General features: G+C 42.0%; 2 protein-coding genes across 8 annotated transcripts in view; one reads left to right on the forward strand and one right to left on the reverse strand.

Annotated features, from left to right (window-relative positions):
* Positions 1-374: 374 nt before the first annotated feature.
* On the reverse strand, positions 375-14,222 carry PCID2 (PCI domain containing 2). 2 transcript variants are annotated; one of them, XM_075091384.1, is made up of 15 exons: positions 14,066-14,222; positions 13,708-13,795; positions 11,779-11,868; positions 11,140-11,213; positions 10,328-10,395; positions 9,774-9,813; positions 9,169-9,223; positions 7,329-7,432; positions 6,506-6,581; positions 6,236-6,377; positions 5,027-5,127; positions 2,911-2,984; positions 2,644-2,769; positions 2,311-2,434; positions 375-1,296 (listed from the first exon to the last, which is right to left on the reverse strand). In XM_075091384.1, the coding sequence occupies exons 2-15, from the start codon at positions 13,741-13,743 to the stop codon at positions 1,207-1,209; spliced, it is 1,200 nt and encodes a 399-aa protein (XP_074947485.1). In that variant the 5' UTR covers positions 13,744-13,795; positions 14,066-14,222; the 3' UTR covers positions 375-1,206. The 2 variants fall into 2 exon arrangements, with proteins under 2 accessions (XP_074947485.1, XP_074947495.1); XM_075091394.1 differs by having other exon boundaries at positions 13,943-14,121.
* An 864-nt stretch (positions 14,223-15,086) lies between these two features.
* CUL4A (cullin 4A) overlaps positions 15,087-22,878 on the forward strand; it is a 43,128-nt gene continuing 35,336 nt past the window's right edge. Inside the window, exons 1-3 of one of the 6 annotated variants that reach the window (XM_075091336.1) lie at positions 15,087-15,370; positions 16,065-16,180; positions 21,259-21,362. In XM_075091336.1, coding sequence (XP_074947437.1) covers positions 15,211-15,370; positions 16,065-16,180; positions 21,259-21,362 — 380 coding nt within the window. In that variant the 5' untranslated portion in view covers positions 15,087-15,210. The remainder of the gene's footprint in view (positions 15,371-16,064; positions 16,181-21,258; positions 21,363-22,878) is intronic. The other 5 variants (XR_012660363.1, XR_012660362.1, XR_012660360.1 and 2 more) reach the window with 5 other exon arrangements.

Below are 22,878 nucleotides of genomic sequence, written 5' to 3' on the forward strand. Positions count from 1 at the left end.
GACAGACACTACTGTGAAAGTCATGATGCGATAAACCTAGTTAATTTACTAAAAACTGACTGAACTTTAAGTTTCCTAGAACTGTTCATCCTAAAACTCAAGAAGCGTTGATGTTTTTTCTGTGATTTTAAACGTTGCTAGAAAGCAGCGAGTCTTTTTAATTCTAGTTACCCTGGGGTTTGATTCAGCAAATTCATATTCTTATTTCTTACAAAGACCACGGGAGCTCCAAGCCTTTAAATGCCTATATTGATGTAGGATCTGACACTCTCATGACCCTAAAAAAATGCATCCGTTCATACACAGTACCCATGTTTTACCTTATGAATCACGTCCATGTCAGTTAGTGGGTAAAATAAAACCCAACTCTCAAAGAGGGAAGAAAAATGTTTTATTTCCTTTAAAAATAATTTAAAACCCCCAAAAGCACCATCCCATCACTATGGACAAAGGTACATTGTACCACTCCCAAATGGTAAAACCCCCAAGGTAGTAACACCTAAAATAATGGATCCAGTGGCAATGTTTTCCCCAGAAGCTGAGTAAAACAGAGTATGGATAAGTTAGATAAGCTTTTTTTATCACAACAAAAATGAAACAAAGTATTACCAGAATAAAAAAACGCAAACCCATTTGTGGGAACCTACAGACAAAAATCCCACATTTACTTCAACCTGTAAGTACCACTGACACAGTAAAGCTTTTAGTGTCAAGCACTTCTCTACTCCTTAGAGAAGGCTTGCAGAGAGTATTTAATACCAGCAAGATTATTGAAGAGACTTAAAGAAAATGGAAACCATGAAAGAAACCATCATTTCCACTCTGAAGAATGGATTAACACAAGTAACAAAGGATGCTACTTCTCTGCTCTGAAAGATAAATGCAGAAATCGTAACACAGAGTACTCCATAAAAGTTTTAAGTAATTTGGAAGGAATTTGGAATGCTTTGCTTTATTTCCTCATGAAATACTTTGAATGAGCTAGAAAGCCTGTGGAAACTATCATTGAAAAGTTAGCATTTCATTCCAACGCGCTTCGTAACACTGGCAGCCTTGGTCATTCTGGGAAAGGAGCCACAAACAGTTCCTGGTATTCCAGTCCTGGACGTGAGCCAGGTCATTTATAATGTTCTCAGGGCGATTAGGAGCAGCTCCACTGGGCAAGCTGAGGATCTGAAAAGTACTTGCATGGATAAGATGCAATACTCAACACACTGTTGACAGCGGAGGAAATGGGTTCTGCTTACTGACCACAAGCTTCTGATGCTGATGAGATATATAGCCTTTAATGTGACCCTGGCAGAAGGAGGAAAAGACACTGTTAGTACTGGAAGCTGGTTACGCAACACCTATAACCTCAGCTGTCTTCAGACTACTTCAAGCAAAGCTGTATGTGTACACTCAACCACCACTGCACCACGGTACTTAGTAGCTCTAAGGATCCGATTTATGGAAGTGGGTCAACTCACAGAGCAAGCAGAAAGTTGGAACCGTAACCATGTTTGCGTTCTGACGGCGCTGTCAGACGGAGAGCCTGCTGCCAGGGCCCCCTACTGGTCTGCCTGTTTCCTTGAAGAGACAGAGCTCTACGGAAGTTTTTCTAAATTTACTCTTGCTCACTTTAAAATGAGGATTTTAATTAGTCACTATTCCAAACCTAATAAACTAAACGACACAGTACTTCCTGTTCAGACATGTAGTGTTGTAACACAAAGAAATCTTCTAGACATCTCATCCCACTGTTATTCCCAATACCACAACAAATAATCTGGTTTAGAAACAGCGAAGTGGTTCATTTTCTTGCTGACACTTAAACGCTGCTCCAAAACCTCCAATTTATTAGAAATCTCTTGATTTCAAGCCTTTATCTGTTCATGAGTAGTTGAGATCTATTTAGAGTAAAAGATAAAATGTGAAACAAACCCAAAGAAATCTGGTTTTAATTTTTTCTAATGTTAGAATGTCAAGTCTCCTACTTCACATGCAGAAGAACAAATCCCTTTTGGTCCCAGTTATAATTTTTGTATTTTTAAATCAGTATTTATGCATATATAGAAATGTCATTACTGGATCTGTAATGTAAAATTCAACTTCAGTTTTAAGTGAATCCTGCAAAAGAGGCAGGAACTAGAGGAAGTCCTCAGGGCAAATAAAAACATTTCAGTTGGGGCACAAGTAAACCAACTTTTTTTTACACAAGAAAACCTGGGAGTACTGATACATTTTTTGTAATAAACTTTTACTCTCTACCTAATATTTTTGCACTGTCTGAAGCCTGGAAGGACCAAACAACAAGTGGTCAGCACATACCATATATATAAGGTTAGCTAAAATGCACTGGACTTCATCAATATCAACGTCATCTACTTGCATGAATTTCAGGGCAAACAGAAAGGCGTCTAGAGATAGCTGATGGGTTTTGAGTAGCAAATATCTGAAAGAAACAACAGAAAAAAATGTTATTGAGAAACAAACACTTAAAAATTCTGGTTCTTAGAAAAATGGCTTTTCTACAGTCAATTCACTTTAACAGGAATTCAGCACTCTCAGAGCGAGCTAAGCAGCATATACGTTTCTATCTCAGCCCTAGGTGAAACCATATTAAATCTGCTTTTGCAAAAATGTATTTTTTGTTATGCTTACACTTTCTTAAAGAGATTTCTGTACGTGATGATTTTCAGCTTCTCAAGGATAAGAAAGATTCCACATCGAATAAAGAAGGTCTCATGCTTTGTCAGAGCGTCGTTCAGTAGGAGAAGATTGCCTTCACTACCAGGATGAAGAAATGAAAAGAAATTGTCTGACTTGGTAGGAATATCCCTCCCCTGCCTCCCTCAATCATCCCAGATAAACACCTTTTGCAGAATACTTTTTGAACTAACACACAATGCAGTAAGATAATAATCCTACCTCACAGCCTTTGTTACTTCAGCAAACTGCATAAGGTCATACTTTTTTAAGAGCTGAACTGTTGGCATATGGCCCTGAAAAATAAACAGTTTCCAAGTTTTCCAGGATAAAGTCACATGCATTTTAAATGTAATCTAGTAAGCTATAAAAAGATTTGTTAAGAGAAAAAGACAAATGTTTACCCACTTTTTTTTTTTTGGGGGGGGCTACAGAACAAGAATTGAATAAAACTCTTTGTAAGACAACCCCCTTGCACCTGCCAAACACCTTGTAGCTCAACTCACAATAACTACGTATTTATCATGGTTTAGGAAGTGTCTTAATATTTCTTAATGTAGGTGAACAGTTACCAAACTTGCAGAATCAAGATCCTGTGACAGGAGGCCTAGACAGATCCAGATTTTGTGTCATGACTGTATGATCTAATATGCAAACAGAAGAACCGCAGGAATCCCAAGCATTACTAATAATACAAGCAGCGCTTCGGCACTGTCAAGTGTGAGCTCAGCCTGCACCGGATTTTTTTATTCCTATGCCTCCATGCAGAAACAAAAATGTCCTCTCAAAAACCGAAACAAAAAAAAAAAAAAAAAAAAAAGAGAGAAGGATTAAGTTTAAAGAAAGAAAATTAATTCTCATTGCTAGATCAGGTAAGACTGAACCACCTGAACTATCAAGAAGAAACTTGGTTTTTTTCCCCCTGCACAGCAGAGATCAGATTGCACACTGACTTGGGTCAGATTTTAAATTTAGTTATCATCATGCTATGCTGTTGGTAACTCCTCTCCTGGTTGGAGGATTAGCTGAGAGCAGAACTCAGTTGCATGGTTACTGAGAGCTGCTAGGAATAAAAAAAACCACCTAAGCTATTTTAGTACAGTTTAAGGTTGGTGTTAATGTTTTGGCTCTGATTAAAAAAAGCAAGTGTAAAAACAATGACCTTTATCTAGTTTCTTTAGTGCCTCTTGTACACTAGAACTGCTCCACAAAAGCCACAGTAATTCTAGGCACTAACAGACCCACCAGTTTAAGGCACCCAGTCAAGACTGGGACAAAGTTTTTAGAAAGACTGTTAGTTTTCCTTTATCAACCCTACCATTGACTGATCTGAAAACAGCCAGTAAGAAAGTCAATAAATAAAAAATGAAAAACAGAAGCCAATTATCATACCCACTATGCTTTTCTTTTACCCACTTAACACTGCAAGGGATTGGAAAGGGAGCACTGAATGGAAAAGGGAGGATGGTCATAAACAGGTTGGGGTAAAGATGAAAGACGGCAACTCACAGAAGTGGGCGATGATAACATTCTCCATGGGAAATTTTGGTAATAGGGCTAGGAACAGGAAAATAAAATCTAGCTCTTGTCCCCTCAGTTACACTGAATTGTTAGCATAATCCCGCTAACTCAGGGACAACACAAATGCCAGCACAGCACACAGGAAAGGACAGGAACAAGAAGCAGAGGTGCGCTTAGTTTTTGTAATAGAAAACTGAAATGATCAAATAGTAACCAGTCTTCACTGGTTTGTTCAAAACCAAAATGCTCTACTTCATGATCCTTCTGACATGCCTCGAATGGGCAAACGTACGAGGTGCAAATAGAAAACCCAAAGATTGGGATACTTTCTCTCCTGTGGCAACCCCCCTCAACAGTCTTCAGCATCTGTTTGCACATCCTCCTTCCCCTCCCAGGTGAAAGCAGCAGACACATTTGTGCTAGTGAATCCCCACATTCCCTGGCCCATCTGTGCAGCTGATCACCAGACAAGCACTCTGCTACATGATACGTCACACTGTTAAGTGCTTCTCCAAAGACCTCAAAGTTATCTTTATTACAGAAGTAACCTCAGGTTGCACCTTTAGGAGGGGTGGTAGGGGGAAAGAAGGGTGGGGGTTTTGTTTGGTTGTTTCTCCCCTTCTCCTTTCCTGTGTTGCTACAAATGACAGTTCAACATTTTTTGTCCTCACACAACAAAGTGCACATATGCTGGCTCTTATGGAGGCCCGGCACAGATAGCCTCCCAATTCCAATATGGACAAAACAAGAACAATACCGAGCATCCATTTGATCATCTGCCCCCCCAAAATTATTTAGAAGAGTAACATCTACTCACCAACAACATTTTTACTGGCAGCAGGTAAATCAAAATCATTCTTTTGTTCTTCTGGCTTGAGCGGTGACAGTGCTCAAAGGCAAATGACAGATACTCTTCAGCTGCAGATACAAATAAAAGTGCTGGTAACATGAGTCAACAACAAAAATGGATTAAAGCTGTAATCCAAATTCAGTGCTCAATGTCCATCTCTAGCTTGAACATGTTATTTGAAATTATATAAAAGAGAATCACACCAAACAAAATGCATTAAGAAAAATGCTGTAAGAATTATTGGAGATTCCCACAAAATACAAAGTACTACCGGAAAAATCAAGTCCTCCTTCAGAAAGTCAAAGAAAACTTGGTAAGGTCTAGATATCAGAGGTAACAGTTAAAAGCAATATTGGATTTTCAGCTCATTTCAGTGACATTATTGTGCTGCTGTTACAGGAGGGGAGAATCTCAAGAAGTGCTGATGAAACAGAACTCTATTTTCTAAATTCACAGATTAGCTACATCCTTCCGAGGATGTAAGCTGCATGCAGTGCACACATCTGCTGAGCTGCAGAAGCGTGCCAGTGAGATCACACAGCATGGCAACATGAAAATCTCTCATCAGTTTTCACCAAGAGAGAAAGATGACAAGCCTGACAGGCAGAAGACATCGTTTAGAGTGAGACAACCAGCTCCAGAATAGATTTTGGTCAGGGGCTTAGGTTAGTGATGAAAGTTATACACCTTAGCTCTAGCAGCATTTCTATTAGTAAGTGAGAAATCTCAGAAAGGCGGTTTCTACATCTTCCAAAATCAGTGCACTGAGAAACTAGTTCTACCATGTAGTTTGCTGAAGATTTCCTACATGGCATACAGCAACTTGAAGAGGGCAACACAGTCGCAAGGCCTCCTTTGTGAAACCTTTCACAAGCCTTTTCTTTTGGATGCTCATACATTTTATTACGCATGCACACAATGCATAAGACTACAGAGAACTTCACTGATGCAAATATTTTAAAACTGGGCATATACCACAATTATAAATGTCATGTAATCTCATCTCTGATCGGACTTAGCCTGTGGGCCTTGGATGTTTCAGCATGACTTTTCCTTTGATCAATGCAAACACGACTGTACCTTTAACAGACATTTTGAGTCACACACAGACACGACATCAGCCAGACTTCACACCAAGCAGCAAGACTTTACATCTGTCTTACTGGCACTCAGTACCTTGCTTGAAGTCACTGTCAAACATGGCTTTGCGTCCAACATAATATCTGTATGTAACTCGCTGTGCCATACTATATTCATCCTTCAGATTTGAGCTGTCAATTGCTCTAATTAAGGGCTTACATAGATGGAGCTTGTTGATCTGTTAAAAAACCAAAAATCAATTGCATTTTACTCAGAGAGCGTAGATACATAATATCATATATAAAAGGGTGGGTATGACTTAGGATATGAAATACAAAAACACATCTTACCTGACTTGAACCCTACCTTAAAATAAATTTTAAACAGCTGATTCACAAGAAACAACATGCCCCACTTTTTGGAATCTTCAATGCCTGCTCGACTGTCGTAAGAAAAAAGATAAAAACCTACTAGTATTGAACATTGTAAGAAAATAATGACTTTGCCCTTATGTGAAATTCCCTCCATATATATTTTATTGATTTTTAGGGTAAAAATAGGTGTCTGAAAATAAAAACCAAGGCCAAGTTCCTGTTAAGCCATACCAGCCCTGTCAAAACAGAACATGTGCTCCCATCTTAAATTTTAAACAGCTCTGCAACATTTCTTCTCAACATAATGAAAACATGTCATACAAAATATTATTCATCTGCAGCGGGTCCTCACTCCAGTCTGCAGGTAACACAAGGACTATCACAGCAGTTGGTTATAATATTCAAGGTGAAAGAAAGATAGAACAAAAAAGAAAAAAAAGCATTTCTCCACTACAGAAGTGTTAAAATTGCTAAGACTGGAAACCAAAGAGTCACCTCTTTTCCATCTAACCATCCATGATGAAGCAAACTTCACAACTGAACAGGGCACAAAAGCGTTAATGATCTTTCCTGAGAAACAGGGACATAATTAGTCCCTCCCAACATCTGCTAGGAATGTTAATCCTGAAGGGAGGCCTCTCCAGCTGTAGTTAATAGTCAAGAGAGAACAGACTATAAATGAGAGGAAACAAGCCTCAGAAGTGTTCTTTCTTACCCAGATATGGTCTTATTAAGTGGAAAAATCTTACTATGTAAAGTTCATTAAATTCTTAACAACTTAATAGTGCAAGTTCTATAGACTATCTTTCACTTACGTGTCACTGGCACAGACTCGAAAACAGCTCATCAGCAGTTCTGCTGCTTTTTCCAACATGTCGCCAACTTTGCTTTTTCCTTTCTTCACTAACTGTTGATCTGCCTATCATTACACAGCAAGAAACAGCGTGTAATTCTACATCCTGGTTCACTGCGTTGTAAACAGTTTAGTTCCTTAATACAGCATTTTATAAAATCTTACAGCAATGTATTTGTCATGCCTGCTACGCCCCAGATCTAATACGTAGTCAAGCTCACAGAATAAAAGAAAACGCTCGGAGAGGCTCCTGAACACGTACCAAACCTAATGCACAGGAGGACAGTCCTCTGAAAACAGCACTGACCGCTATTACCTTTAGCATCACTAAGCTTAATGCAGATGTCAGAATAAATTCAGGATCATCAGAGAGTTGAATTGGAGGATTAACACTTCAACTCAAGTTTTCAAGGACAGAGTCTGGCAAAAAAAAGTCTTTTGAACAAAAGCAAACTAAAATGTTATGGAGTTTGAGTTTTAGAATTTATAATAAAGCTTCTCTCCAGGGCCAGGAGGGCTAGATTTTATTTCTAAACCATATTCAACATTTTGTAGTAGTAACACACACTGCTAGGACCTGGGATTTTGAGAAGAAATAGAAAACATATGTTACAGCAGCAAGTGAAAAAAAAAAAAAAAGGAGTTGCCAACACATGGGAAAGATTCAGGCACTGATTAATGCAGAACTTAAACAACAAAGAAGAACAGGGGGAAAAATAACGAATGGCTGTTTACTATGTAGTTTCTAAAAAGTTTTGTTATAATGTTTGCATTCTCACCAGCTGAAACGTAAGGAAAAGAAATGGAATTGCATTATTTGGTGCAGAAGTCTTCCCTGTATCTGCATCCTTTGAACATACTAAGGTTAGAAGACAGAGTCCAAACACTTCCAACATGACTGATCCCACTTTCCCCTTTCTCATGCATCTCAAATATATGAATTTGCTTCATTCAGACTAAGAATTGAGACTTGTTACAGAGCAGGCACACACACACGATATATTCTCTGTGTAAGCACACCGAATGTGGGTTTTGCGGGTGAGTGGGCAGAAGAAAGTGCTAAGGGGATAAACACTGAAAAAATACTGGACATTGTCAAACTCTAACCTAACTTGAACTCTAGCCTCACCTCTTCAGGTAAAGTGACTAGGAGCAAGATCACAATCCTGCCACTTACCTTGGCCTAGCAGTTCTCATTAGATCCCTACACAAGCTACTTCAATTCACTAGCCTGAGAAAAGTAATGTAAATTGGTTTGGGTTTTGGGTTGGTTTTTTTGTTTGTTTGGGTTTTTTTTAATTTTATTTTGCTTGTCAGCAGGCATGTGGGCTCAGCAAGGGCTCCAATAAGCATCAAAAGCAGTATACACAGCTGGAAGAAGGGAAAGGAGGCAGAAACTTCCCTCTTCAGATATAAGTGGTCAGATCAGCTCAGTTGTTTGGGGTAACTCTACCCTTATAAAGACTCCACCAAATCACAAGGATAACACATGGAAGTAGAGAGTTGTGCCTCCGTGCTACTCTATAAAGACAATACTTAATCCCTTCATATGCTCCAAGCAACTGCTGTGTTGGGTGCAGGTCCTCAGAACCTCTCTAGATCAAGCCATACATGGGAGGTAGGCAGACTGAGCAACCTAGTTTTTCAATAGGACTGGATGAATTCAGTGTTTCAACAAAATCCTGAACAAGGAGTTAAACGGTACTGAGCAAAGTTAGGCTATGTCATGAAGTCTAAAATATTTCCATTGTGGAAACTCCTAACAGATAAAAGTAATGAGACTATTAATCAGACCTACTTACATTATTAGCAAAAATGCGGAGATCGAGGGCTACAGCATACATAATAGGTAAAGCCCTGGAAAAGTAAAACACAGTATATTTAGTATGTGCAAATCATGCAATAAGATATGAGAAACAAGGTTGTTTTTTTTTCCTAGTTGCTCATAAAACTAGAAAAGTATACATTAATATGCTCTTCCTATACATTAATGTGTTTTCCCCAGAAAGGTTGGACTAGATGATCCCTGAGATCCCTTCTAACCTGGGATTCCACGATTCTGTGATTTATTTAAAGAAGGATGCACTTTTAAAAAGGAAAGGTCTTCAAGATCTCAGCATTTCAGAAATACTGCACTTGAGGAAGAATTAATTCAGAAACTTTTTTTACAGTGGCTTTAATAAAATATCATCTCAACCTGAACAAATTGTACACATGTTCACTTATGGACCATCCTACGTAATTAAGCTTAGATGTTTAGTTTTCACACTTTCGGATCTCAACTCAAACAGGTAGTGAAAACAATTAGGCTGTGTTTAAGTATCGCTGGGGATAGTTTGACTACTATGGTATTATGATAGTGAAAGATTAGAGTCTAGGTTCTAGCAGCTCTCTGTGATGTACTCACCAGTTTTCTTCTTTATGTGCCTGAAACGCTCGCAGGAAAGATGTATTGCATTTAGGAGAATTTAAAATGCTACTAAAAGAAGCACAGATATAAAATCAGCAGTTGTATGGTACCACATATCACTACATGAAAGGGCAGAAACCAACAAAGCAGCAAGTAGGTGAGGAGTCAGGATGCAAAGATGCAGTAGAGAAAAACGCGAGCACAGCCACGCACTCCTTGGTGTGGCAGTGACTGTGGATGCTTAGAGATAAGATAGCGGCTTTCTTTATCAGTATCTTCCCCTACAATCAAGAACAAACTGGGATGTATATTAATGATTTGAGGGTCTCCTATACTCTGTGAGAAATTAACTGATTGAGAGCCAAGTGACAGATTTCTTTAGTCCTAAAGAAAGTTGAAGAGTGTATCTGGATTTCCTTGATTAAGAACCTAAAGAGCTGAAGTGTATTTGGAAGCAGACCACATTCTATTAAAAGGGGGAAAGATAACTTGTTCTACAAGAAGACATAGGGTTAATCTGAAAACAATATACAAGGTTTATGGAAAAGGATATTGGACGATAACAGTTTGGCATTTGTATGCTTCTATAAAGTCATGGTTTCCAACAGCATAAGTACACCTGTCAAAGAAAAAAGTGCATTGGTGCATCAGAAAATATCGTATATGTAACACAAATATTTCTTTTTGCCTTTTTATAGGCATAGAACTTTACAGTTTATTTAAAAGGGACACAGAAATATGATTAGAAATGTTCCTAACTAACAAAATGGCACCAGTACTTTAACACAGCACTAAACCTGATAATTGTAGAATGATCTGAGAAGAACAGGGATCTGTTTGTGTAATACATAAAGTATCAACTGTAATATGCTAATGTTTATTGAAACTGTCACCAAATTAGCACAGATTAAAAAAAACCTCAAGACTGTTAAAAATTAGCTAAAGACTCTGTTAATGTGGAAATTTTTTTAAAATAAAAGCCTTGCAGAATTACTTAGGTCCTAAAGCTGTCTTAGGAGTAGTTCTATGACTAAAATTCCCTTTTAAAGATATTTATTGCCCTTATTTCACTCTAAATTCTTGTGTAGCTAATAAACGCAGAGGAAAGGAAACAGCAAGCACTGAAACCAACACTGTGACAATGGCTATACGCAGATGACTGCCAGGTACACAAAGCAAACTTTACGTGGGGAGGAAAAGAGGAGGTCTTTATTTCCTGCAGTTCTAACATTATTTATAAGAGTAAAAAATACCAAGTTTTCCAATGTAAGCTTTTTAAAGTAACTGAGTAAACTTAAGGATACCCTTCCCCATCCCTGCTGGATGCCCCACAACTGACTTTACATTCCTGGTCCATCTTTACCTTAAGTGGGCTGCAAACATTTCATCATATGGTGGTTCCAAAACTTGTTGACACTTCTCCTCTGGAGATGGAAGCTAAGTACAGAATAAATCAATGAGATATTAGAGGACCACTCGATGCATCAGAAACAGAACACCATGTGGCTATTTTGTCATGGCTGTTCTATGCATACGTGCCTTTGCTATCTATCAGAACCTTAAGTTATATTAATAATCACATCCAGTGTAATGAATTGCTGGTGTGCATTCTGTCTCCAGAACCTGAATAGAGCTAGACTTAAATAAAAGTATCCAATATGTATATAGTACAAACACGGGACCCTTGTTACCCACTGGTTTTCTCTTTATAGTCTTGTCCACTGTGCCACATTACCAACTAATGTAGACCTGGCCAGAAGGGACTTTCAGGACTCTATCTGTCCAGAAAAAAATTCAAAGCAGAACACAAAAAGCCATCCAGGAATAAAAATGGAAATACATAATATCCTTGTAAGAAGAAAAAGGAAACAAACCTACAAGGGGATCCTGCTCTGGCCTGTGAAAGAGATTTCTGAGGTTCATCTCCAACGGAAAGGAACCCATACAGACAGCTAGGAAAACTGAAAGCAAAACAACAGAAAGGTCAAAACCAGGTTCTCACCTGTAGCCTTGGGTTTGCAACATGTGGATGTTTAAAGGATACCAGTTCTGCACAAAATTGTCCATCTCTGCTATCAATAGCTTCTTGTACCTACCAAAGAAAACAGCCACATTACAGAATAAAACCCAGCCACAGCCTTACAACATATTTTACATGACTACAAAAGCCACCTTGTTACCGCTGTTCATTCACATCAATACCAACCCAAACATGAGTTTTTAAAGGTTTAAAACCAAATCAATCAGTATTGTATTTTCAGTACACCTATTTTTCAAAAAGACATCAGGGAGAAGGTGAGGTGAACACTATTGTGGTTTTTTCCTTATTTGTAGGATACAAGGAAACCAGAGAATCTCCAAACAACTTACACGGGCTTAGCATTATAAAACAGCAGTTGTGAATCAGATTTTGTTAAGCTTTTTAAAATTTCAGTTGGGCTTATGGACATCAACCATATATATGAAGGCATAAACAGTCTTTGAGTATTATTATTTGTAATGCTGGAACCGGCATTTGTATGTAATGAATCACGACTCACAAATATATTTCATATCAATTTAACATTTAATAAGAAAAACTACTTCTGAAACATAAAATTAGCTCTCCTCTACTTGAAAAACAAACCCACCAATCTCTTCAAGAGTTTAAGCAGGTGATCTTCCCTCTTTTGCTGCTTCCCTTGCTATTTTAGTCTATGAATTTTACCATTTGGTGTGGGCTTTCCATACAGCAAAACTATTGTATTTTTTTTTCCTATCAGAACACAAAAATATGACAAATAAAGCACAAGCAGTGGGAAAGGAACTCTTAAGAAGTTACATCTAAAACTACTTCTACAGCTGAAGAAACTTCCAACTTGATGTCACAATAAGCTGCTCAGACTATATTTTATGAGAAGTTATCTCTAGCAGGAAGCAGAGTCAAACTGTTCTCCCACAGAATATAACATTAACAGTCTTAACAGGTTTCAAAAGTATTCTATACAGAGGCTAGTCTAATATCAGACATTGCCTTTGGAATGATAGCTACATGTTTAATCTTCCTGTCTTCATTTTTAAGCGTTATGCATCCTGCTGTCACTTCTTTACCCGTTGCTTTGGATTTCCATCCTCACCTAGCGTGTGTCCATTCCATCAGTAAAGTGTCTGAGTTTGAAATTGAGCAAAATGGTTTTTTTCATACGAGACGAGGTATTGGTGAGGGGTGTGCATAAACTTTTGAAAACACGAAGTTTAAATGCACGCAGTGTATACGATATAGAGGGTAGAGACAGTGGATCATGAAGACTGCCAACTGGAGAAGATCCTGACTTTTCAGAGCAGATCACTGTCCCAGGAGATCTCAGCCACTTCATTTTTGGGACTAAAAACTGAACAATGACTCTCCTTTTGTGCCCTTCACTTGATTGCCTTGACTGATCTTAACTGAGTTGGACAATAACGCTGAAAACATGATGGTTCAGAAAAAAAGCAGTAAGAGTGGTCACACTAAGAGCCTGACACTGAAAGTTCAGTCCAGCTAGTATCCTTGTGGCCCTGCTCCTGCCTCTCCATCCTCTGTACCACACACTGCACCTCTGCATTTTTGTACTTCTTAAATCCCTGTATTTATTGAATCCCTCAGCTGCATTTTTTTACTGCACACACACACAATCCCACCATGTTACTTCTTGGATAAATTACTTCACTATCCATTATAACAGTAACGATCACACTTTTCAGGAATTCCAGGCATACATCCCTGGCACACAGCCAGCATTACTTAATACAAACTTCAGTAGTATATTTTGTACTGCATCACATGTTTTATGGTGATTTATTTCTTAGACAAGCCAAAACACTTCCAACAAAGTAAAATGCATCTGCACATTCCACAAATGTGCACACAAATTAAAAAAAAAAAACCCCAAACACAAAACATCCTGCTTACTTGCTGCAAATACTGATTTATGGTGATGTGCGCCATCGAAATGCAAGGAGAGGGAGGGGTCCCAACCGAGACGCAGCTGTATCACATTCTGCAAAACGAACGGCAGTGTAAGAGGCCAGTAACGGCAGAGAACCTCCTGTAGGCCCGCCGCCCGCCCCCCCCCCCCCCCTTCACCCCGAGGAACCACGGAGGGCCCTATAAGCCTGTGGGTGCCAAAACCGGAGGGCAGGCGTACCGGAGGCGGGAGCGCAGCGGCGGCTGCGCACAGACGGCGACACCCGCCCCTTCCCCCGCACTCCCGGCAGGTTCCCAGCGGCCCTTCCGCCCCTCGCCCCCACCGGCCCCATCGCAAGCCCACCCTCGAGCCGCGGCGCTTCCGGCAGTCGGTACAGCGCTTCCACCAACTGCCGCCGCACTTCCGGTACCCGGGGAGGTACGGGGACACGCCCGAGGGGCGGTACGGGCGGCCCAGCAAGTCACGTGACGCTCCTCCCGCCACTTCCCCGCCCTCACCCGCGATAGCTGCCGCCGCGTCTTTTCCCCGCCCACAGCGGCGCCCGGGGAGGCGTGGCTTTGCGCCGGTAGCCCATTGGGGAACTGCGATGGGTGGGGCCGAGGGCGTGCTTCAGCGATAAACCTCGTGCGCTAGGGCGTGCTGCACGTTCGCGGGCGGAGAAGGGGGGTGCCGGTACGGCGGAAGCGGTTGGTTTTTCCTCCCGCTCGCCCGTGTCTCCTTCCCCGGGCCCCGCTGACCGGAGCCGCTTGTCGCTTCCCTGAGGCCTGACCGCCCGCCGCCCCTCCGTGCGCTCCCGGGAGCCCTTCTTGTGCGCCAGGAGCGCTGGGGAGCCTATGTGAGCTTATGTCCAAAACCCCAAATCAAGTGTTTTTAACTCTGGAAACCATTGTTCTTAAAAGCGCTAAAGCGAGGCGTGTCAAAGCTCCGTGCCTGGGCAGGCAGCGCTGGGACAAGCGTCAGGAGGCCCCGGCCGGTGACCGGGCTGCTGGCGCCCCGGCGGGGCTGGTGCTTCTTCCGTGCGTAGGATCCGGCACCCGGGTGCGAAACGCAGCTGCTCCTCCCTCGGCTTCTGCACTGGCTGTTCCTCGGCGCCGCGCACCGACAAAGGGAGCTGGGCTGAGCAGCGGGGAACCGAGGGCGTCTGGGACTGCCCCGGCCGCCGGCGGGAGCCATCTTGTGAGCGGGGCTGGCGCTGCCCGAGTGCGCCCGGAGCCGGGCACCGACCCAGCGGCGCAGCTGGGTTGAGGCGGCGCGGACGGCGAGCCAGCCCCCGGGCCGGGCCGCCCAGGGGAGGGCAGAGGCGGGCGGCTGCCGGTGACTCCCGTCCCGGCGGCACTTGGCAGGCACCCGCGGGCAGGGCCGGGAAGCCGGCGCGGTGGGGGAGGGCGGCTGGGTGGCGGCGGAGGAGGAGGAGGGTAGCGGAGGCGGGGACGAGCCGGCCCCAGCCCAGCGCCTTGCCCCGGCCGGACACGGCGCCCGGGGCGGAGATGGCGGACGAGCCCCAGAAGAAGCCGCAGTTATCGGCCTTGGTTGGGCACACCAACGGGCTCACTAAGCCCGCCTCGCTGGCCGCCGCCGCCACCCGCGCCGGGGGGGGAGGAAGCGCGACCGCCTCCTCCAAGAAACTCGTGATCAAGAACTTCAGAGGTGGGTGCGGGGCGGGCCGGGCCCGCTGCCCCGGCAGGTGCGCCTTGCCCCGCCGCCCAGGCCCGCTCCCGATCTTTGTTTACCGCCGGCCCGGCCGCTCCCCGCCCCTTACCCGCGGCAGCGGCGGGGCCGGTCCGGGAGCAAGGGGGGCCCGCCGCTGTCAGCTGCCCCGCCGCCTAATCCGGGCAAGGAGAGGCAGCCGCCGGGCTGATAACTCTCCCGGCTGCCGCCGCCATCCCGGTTTAAGGGCTTGCGGGGACACGCGTGGGGATCCGTTGCGTGGGGGGGGCGGCGGGAGGAGCAGCGCAGCGTCTCCCGGTAGGGAGCGGGCAGAAAGCCACCTTAGCGTAAAAACTAATAAAAGCGAGGGGTTACCTTGCTAAAAGTAACACGGGGAGGAGGAGTGGTAAAACACGACAGCCCCGAGGCCGCCGGCGGGGTGGCGGTGCCGGCTCTGCCCTTGCCGGGCTGGGTCAGCACCTCGGCCCTGGGTAGCCCGGCCTGGGCTGAGGGGTCTGGTGCACCGTGGGGAGGTTCCCTCGCCCTGGGTGGGGTTAGTAACCCTCTCCCTGTGCCAAACGTAACCCGTCAAGCATAAGGCGGCTTAGCAGAACTTAATGGAGCAGGGTGAGGAGAATAGTTACAGGCACCCGTCGGGCGGCTGGTTTTGAACTGCATGTATCTTCCTTTACAGAAAGACCTAAATTACCCGATAATTACACTCAGGACACCTGGCAAAAACTTCATGAAGCGGTGGGAGCAATACAGAGTAGCATTTCTATTAAATACAACCTTGAAGAACTCTACCAGGTAAGGCATGTATGTTTTTCTATCAATTCAGCAGAACAAAAATTAACTCCGTTGGGACTTTCACAGAACTACACATCTCACATAATGCATTTTGATTTGTTAAAAGCTGCTTATGTTTTCTGAACTGTTCAGTCCATACTCTTGCTTCTAGTCAGTTGCAGTTCTACGTATCAGTTCTTTGGAGAGCCACCAGGATCCGGGCCCATGAAAAAGCAGTTTATGTAGGGAGACACAGAAAGCTGCGCCTGGACAGGGCTGAGGTTTAAGTCTCAGGTCTCTTCAGTTCAGTGCCTACTCAAGGTGCTGAAAATGGGATGTTACCCTTGCTGGGTTATATAGATACATATTTTACGATTATTTCTCTTTTGTACATGCTTTGGTCTCTTGTGAATAGTAATGTTGAAATGTTTCTTATTATTAGATAATAACAATTAGACTTTGGCATTGGTACTCTTTGGGGAATTGAAAAAGGATCTTGGTTGAGCAGGCAACAGATTGTCAGTTTACCTGTGGTTCAGATTGCTGTTATGTTTTCACAACAGTCAAGATTTTTTTTTTTTTAATTAAAATGATGAAAAAGTATTTCTGGCACATCTGGACTACTGGAGCAGGGGTTACGGAGGGTGCAAGAGAGAGATACTCATGACCCATTTCTTCCTTTCTGCTTTCTCCATTTATATATGGCTTAGTTCTATGTTATTTTAAATACATATGCTTTGAGCTGATTAACTGAAAGAGTAATTTTTTACAGTAATCATCTTATAAAAAATTACTGATGCGCTAAGTTGTGCTACATAGCTGAAGATTGTTATGAGTTTTCTGTGGGTGCAGGTGTTAGATCTGCAGATGTGGATCTCGTTGCCAGATCAGGACTTAAGACATTATTATGCTCACCTAAATTGTTCTAAATGTTCAGCTGAGGTAGGTTTGATGTTGTCTGCAAAGCATGAACTATAAGGGAGGAGAAGCCCATCAGCCCGTATTGGGTGTGTGCTCAAGGAAATCAGGATGAATTTGGAAGCTGACTATACTTGTCTCTGGGATTAGTTAGGGTCTTTAATATATGGGTCTAAAATGGCTGATTATGTAAAAGCATATTGACCGAATATAATTTATTCTCTTTAAATAGATAACTTTGATGTATTCATCTCTTATTACTTGTGGGTTTGCAGAGTTTGAATTACATAATACATTTTATGGTTTTAAACTCAACATTTGAAAAATCCTGCTTTTCCATGCCTAGCTAAAAAAAAAAACCAAACCCACAGATGCTGTTACCTAACTTGTTTTCAGAGGCTCAGAAATGAGATTATAGTAATATTGCTATGAAATCGCCAGGGTACAGACTTGAGTTTTGGCAGAAGGGGAGGAGAGAGATTTCAGATAAACTGTGAAGCGAGAACGGTACTACTTGCTTTTTGTGGTTGCCTGCTTATTTGTAAAAACAAAAACTGCACAAGGCCAGTCCAGTAATCTGTAAGGCAGTGGTGCAAATCAACAAGATTTCTGCGCAGTGGGTGGTGGCGGTCGGCGTGCCTGTGCATAGATAGGTACTTACTCTCCTGCCAGAGGAATAAAAGATGAAGTTCAGCATCCATTGGAAACCTGATCTGTACTTACAGATCGTTTTAACTGCCTGTTGGTGAGCACAGAGTCATCCACAGGGGAAAATTTCTCCGTATGCATCCGTTCTTACTGTCAGGGCTTCCCCCCCCCCGTTATCTGACATTATGGGAGGAAGTGAGAGGCCTGCTAGAGTTCAGTGCAGTGAGTGGGCTGATGTACCAGCCTTGCCTTTGAACTTTCTGATTTATTTATTTTATTTGGCACGGTGGCTGAGGGAAAACTGAAGAACAATGACAAGGCGTTGTGGGAAGGCCGAAGGATACTCCTTTCCAGGCATTAGAGGCAGCATGGGATCAGGCCTGAAGGTGCTTGGCAGAGACCTAGTCAATGAGCAATGGGAGGGTGGCAGCCAATTTTTTGCGACTAAAATAGAAACGATGTCTGGGATTGGTGGTAGATAGCACAGATTTTGATAGAAGTATCTTATACTTCATGGGACAGAGAAAATGGGGCAGTGCAAAGAATTGCTGAGTGAAGAGTGAGTGATAAAAATAATGGAAAGAGAAAATTCCCTTTGCAGCAAGGTCCTAAATAACCTGAAATGGGGCAGCACTGCCCTTCTGGAGGATGTAGAGTAGGACAGTGTACTAGTGAAGGAAAAAAAAGTATTGAGAGTCCTGACCAGACGTCTGTTTGGATGGATGGATGGGGAGGCCTATGTCTTAGGAAGCATACCAAACTATCTGCAAACAATTATGTGTCAATACTGTCTGTTGCAGATGTCATTTTACTTATCTGTTTTAAGACCAGATGAAAAACGTAACATAAGCATTGTGTGATAGTTTTGTTTACTTTCTTTAATATTGTATCAAAATTGAGTAAGCCATTGTTGATGAGTATTTAAATAAAATTACATCAGGTAGGTTAGAATTACCCCATAGAGAGATCTCTGGGAAGCGGATTCACTTTGTGTTTTGGAAGACAAACTCTTCAGGGTGTTTGAACCTATAGAGGAAGTAGTATAAGAAGTAGCAATAATTTGCATGCTAAATGTTAAAACAGGAGACTGCTCAAAACAGGCTATTAAAAGGTTGATTTGAAAGAGAACTTTTACTAGATTTGCATAGGTGAAGAGCCTATAAGTGTTGTCTTTCTTGTGTCCTTGGTAGATGTGATAATTACTGTAGCTTCTTTTCAAACTGATGGTGCGCAAGATGAATAAAAGTCAAATGAAATTTCTTCAGAGAGGCAGCAAAAACTCTGAATGAAACAAACGGTGAAGAAGGAGGAAATTACTGGATTTCTTTCCCCTCTCCCCACCCTGTCAAAAAAAAAAAAGAAAAAAGGGGAGAAACAGCTAGTAGAGGTGGCATTGAGGTGTTAAGGCTACAGTTTGAAATACACTTTAAGCCAGCACTGTTGCCCAAAGAAGCAACCCTGCTTTCCCCCTCACCCATGCAAGTGCCCATGCACTTGCTAGCCCATGTGTTTGGGTGATCTTAAAGTGAAACAGAGCGAAGAACATTTACTAATGCTTTGACAGAGTGTTACATGCTGGCATTAATCTCCATAATGTTTTATATTGCAAAGAGCTAAAATCTGAGGAAAACTGAGTAAAAACCAAGCACTGGGAAAATACTGAAACTTTGTCCAAATTCATTGATGCTATCAGAAAATTTGTCAACAAAATGAGCCCCTCTAAATCCTCTGGAGCAAAGGAAAACATTCTTGGGTCAGTTTTAGTTGCCCAGGTGAAATAGGGCTTTAAGTCTTAGGCAGTGTTCTGTGCAATATCAACTCATAGTTATGTTGGTTTTGGCTGGTATAGAGTTAATTTTCTTCATAGTAGCTGCTGTGGGGCTGTGTTTTGGATTTCTGCTGAAAACAGTGTTGATAACACAGGGATATTTTCGTTACTGTTGAGCAGCGTTCACACAGAGCCAAGGCCTTTTCTGCTTCTCACCCCACCCCACCAGCGAGTGGGTTGGGGGTGCACAAGGAGTTGGGAGGGGGCACAGCTGGGACAGCTGACCCCAACTGATCAGAGGGATATTCTATATCATATGAGGTCATGCTCAGGATGTAAAGCTGGGGAAGAAGAAGGAAGGGAGGGATATTTGGAGTGATGGCATTTGTCTTCCCAAGTAACTGTTACATGTGATGGAGCCCTGCTTTCCTGGAGATGGCTGAACACCTACCTGCCCACAGGAGGGAGTGAATAAATTCCTTGTTTTGCCTTGCTTGCACACACAGTTTTTGCTTTACCTATTTAAAGTGTCTTTATCTCAACCCACAAGTTTTCTCACTTTTACCTTTCTGATTCTCTCCCCCATCCCACTGGGGGGGAGCGAGCGAGCAGCTGTGTGGGGCTTGGTTGCCAGCTGGGGTTAAACCACGATGACAGCATAAAGGCAGTTGAGGTGAACTTAAAGGAAATGACAGCTGGATTCTTAGTTCTGAAAATCATGTCCAGCGTCTTTGGATAATTTTGTATGAAGCACTGAATGGCCAAAAATACTTAGTGCAAACTTAGAGTTCTTGCAGAACATTTGTCTGTCTAATAATTTATTGAAATACAGCACACAAGTTAAAATAAAGTGTGCCTGGAACAAAGTCTAAATATAGTCAGTGGTATCAAGCAAGGCTACGTTTTCTCTTTGGTATTCTCACTGAGTTTCTTGTGAGGAGAAAATGTTAGTGTAAGACAATGTAATTACTGAATAGCTGAAGAGCAGTATTCTAGAGATGGCCAGAGCTGTCTCAGCATTGTCTAGGTCAGCTGCATAACAACTCGATTTACATTAATGTAGTGACCACAAGAATGTTTAGTTTGGGTCAGAATCGGTCGTCTTAGTTAACTATGGATAATACTCAACTAAATCCCATGAGGTCCCAATAAATCAATTCAAGTCTTTATTTAATGGTTATTTGGGTTTTTTTTGTTGTTTTTTTTAATTATTTTTTCCCCTCAGTTTACATACCTTAGCATGAGTGTGTGAATCAGTGGAAATATTCGGAAAGAAATAAGTTGATAAAATGAAAGGAAAGTGGCTGTATTCATTTACCATTTAGAGAGAGTGATTGAAATGTCTACCTTAATGTTAATAAGAAATGAAAATATTTGGTATGATCGTGTTCCCCCAAAAAAAGTGCGCGCATATGTGTGTTCTAGAGGATGCATGAAATGGATCTACAGGAAGAGTTCCACTGCTGAGCAGTATTCAGGGGAGGAAAGTCTAGTTTTAACAACACATCTGAAATATGACCCAGATGGTGATGGTAGACCTTGTTTGTACACGAAATCTAGTGGTGTAAGAAGGGACCAAAAGCAGAAAGGAATCATGAAGTCTTAATTTTTCTACATAGTTTGGATAATTTCATTTTGATGTTTTGTTTTTGTGCACAGCTTGGACAGATAATGCTGATATTTTTTTTTCTTTATTGTTGGCCTTGATTACGCAGACACAACAATTTGAGTTCTTTTGTCTCATTCGTAATCTTTTTGTTTTTAGGCTGTTGAAAATCTCTGCTCTTACAAAGTCTCTGCTACACTGTACAAACAGCTGCGACAAGTCTGTGAAGATCATGTGAAAGCACAAATCCTTCAATTTAGAGAATATCCTTTCTCATGCCCAGAAATGGTTAGCGTGGTCCGTTTAAATCATTATTTTTGAAACAAGACTATGTAAAAATTACACTGGTAATTGCCAATGTGTTAAAGAGGTTGTTTGACCAGTTACATATTTTCAAATCAGGCATAAGCAGCTTTAGTCATCTGGGTGAACAATTTTAGTGTATGCACTGTTGTGATAAGTAGCACGCTAATAGCAATTAACTTATCATTTTAATAGGAATGCAAATTTTACACCTAATCTAGAAAATTTCAATAGCACAGTGAGATTTAACAGCAGGTATGGATTTTTATGGCAGGTGAGTAGTGGAGATGCTTACAGTAGCAATAGTTTACAAAAAATTCACTGCAATAATTTTCAACAACAGTGTCTTCTGTAAAAGAATTCTCAAACATAAAGTACACCTGTTTGACCGATAATAACTACTGGTCAGCAGCGATGTGTCACAGAGGCATTCAACAAGCCCTTTAGGTACCTTGGGAGGGTCTTGGGGAGAGAGCTCTGAGCTCAGGAAGTTACTTGGCTGTCTTGGGATGCATAGAAACCTGAAGTTTTATGGTAAATTTCCCCATAGTTTTCTGAAGTTACATTGCTGGGCTTTTCTTCTGGCTGAACTTGTCACAGAAGTGCCTGTAGATCTTCTCTGGACGCCTGGGTGCCGCCAGCCCTACTTTTTGAATCTTGTTGTGCTTTACAGGCTGAGATTGTGCTTTATGTGATAGTTGTGTTTTGTGTAATAGCCTAGGGGTTGCATTTGCTCAGGCAGTAGGATAAATAGTGTACGCCCACCTGGCTCTCCCCACGTTCCTGGAGAGTGCCTTAGCAAGCAGATGCTGGAGAGTGCCATACTGAACAGATACTACAGTACTTTGGGTGCTAGCAGTGTTTCCCAGGCCTCTGTATGTGTTTTATTAATGTAAAATGATAGGTTAAAATAGAAAACAGCAAGGGACTGGGACCCAGAAAGAACCTTCTTCCTGGGTGAATGCCTTTAAATGTGCTTTGGATGTGACTCTCAGTTTCTCAGTTCAGTGCATTCCCCAGGTAGGTGCCTACATTCATAAAGAAAATAATTTTTTTCTTCTCCCCCCTTCCCCATTATCTAGCTAAGTCCCGGTAAGATTTTGGGTTGTGTGGTTTTGGGGTTTTCTTCTGAGGCCCAGTTAAGGAGTGTGGCTTCTACATAGCATATAAGAAACATAGATACATAAATCAGCACTGAATTCACCTCTTATTTGGCAGATGTCTTTTTTCATTGCGTTTACTTTGATGCATTTAAAATCACATCTAACTAGAAATTACATTAGTCAGCACAGTAGTCCCTTAGGCAACTGATCTCTGAGAACCAAATCTTACAGTCTGCTTTAAAGCAGTACAGTCAACCATTTTTTGCATCACTGCCTTTTCAGACTTCAGATGATCTTCTGAAGAGATGTTTTAAAACTGGTGGTTTAAAACTTTGCTTTCTCCTGCCCTCTGACAGGGCTGGTGTTTTGGAGA

The sequence above is a fragment of the Phalacrocorax aristotelis genome, chromosome 1 (assembly GCF_949628215.1).
Source record: "Phalacrocorax aristotelis chromosome 1, bGulAri2.1, whole genome shotgun sequence".
Taxonomy (NCBI): domain Eukaryota; kingdom Metazoa; phylum Chordata; class Aves; order Suliformes; family Phalacrocoracidae; genus Phalacrocorax; species Phalacrocorax aristotelis.

Excerpts from the sequence above, each read along its gene's own strand:
- PCID2 (XM_075091384.1), bottom strand. The coding sequence starts at position 13,743 with ATGGCGCACATCACCATAAATCAGTATTTGCAGCAA. Across the intron at positions 5,128-6,235 it reads TGACAGTGACTTCAAGCAAG|CTGAAGAGTATCTGTCATTT; the intron begins GTACTGAGTGCC and ends TTGTATCTGCAG. Across the intron at positions 1,297-2,310 it reads TAGCTAACCTTATATATATG|GGTCACATTAAAGGCTATAT; the intron begins GTATGTGCTGAC and ends TCCTTCTGCCAG.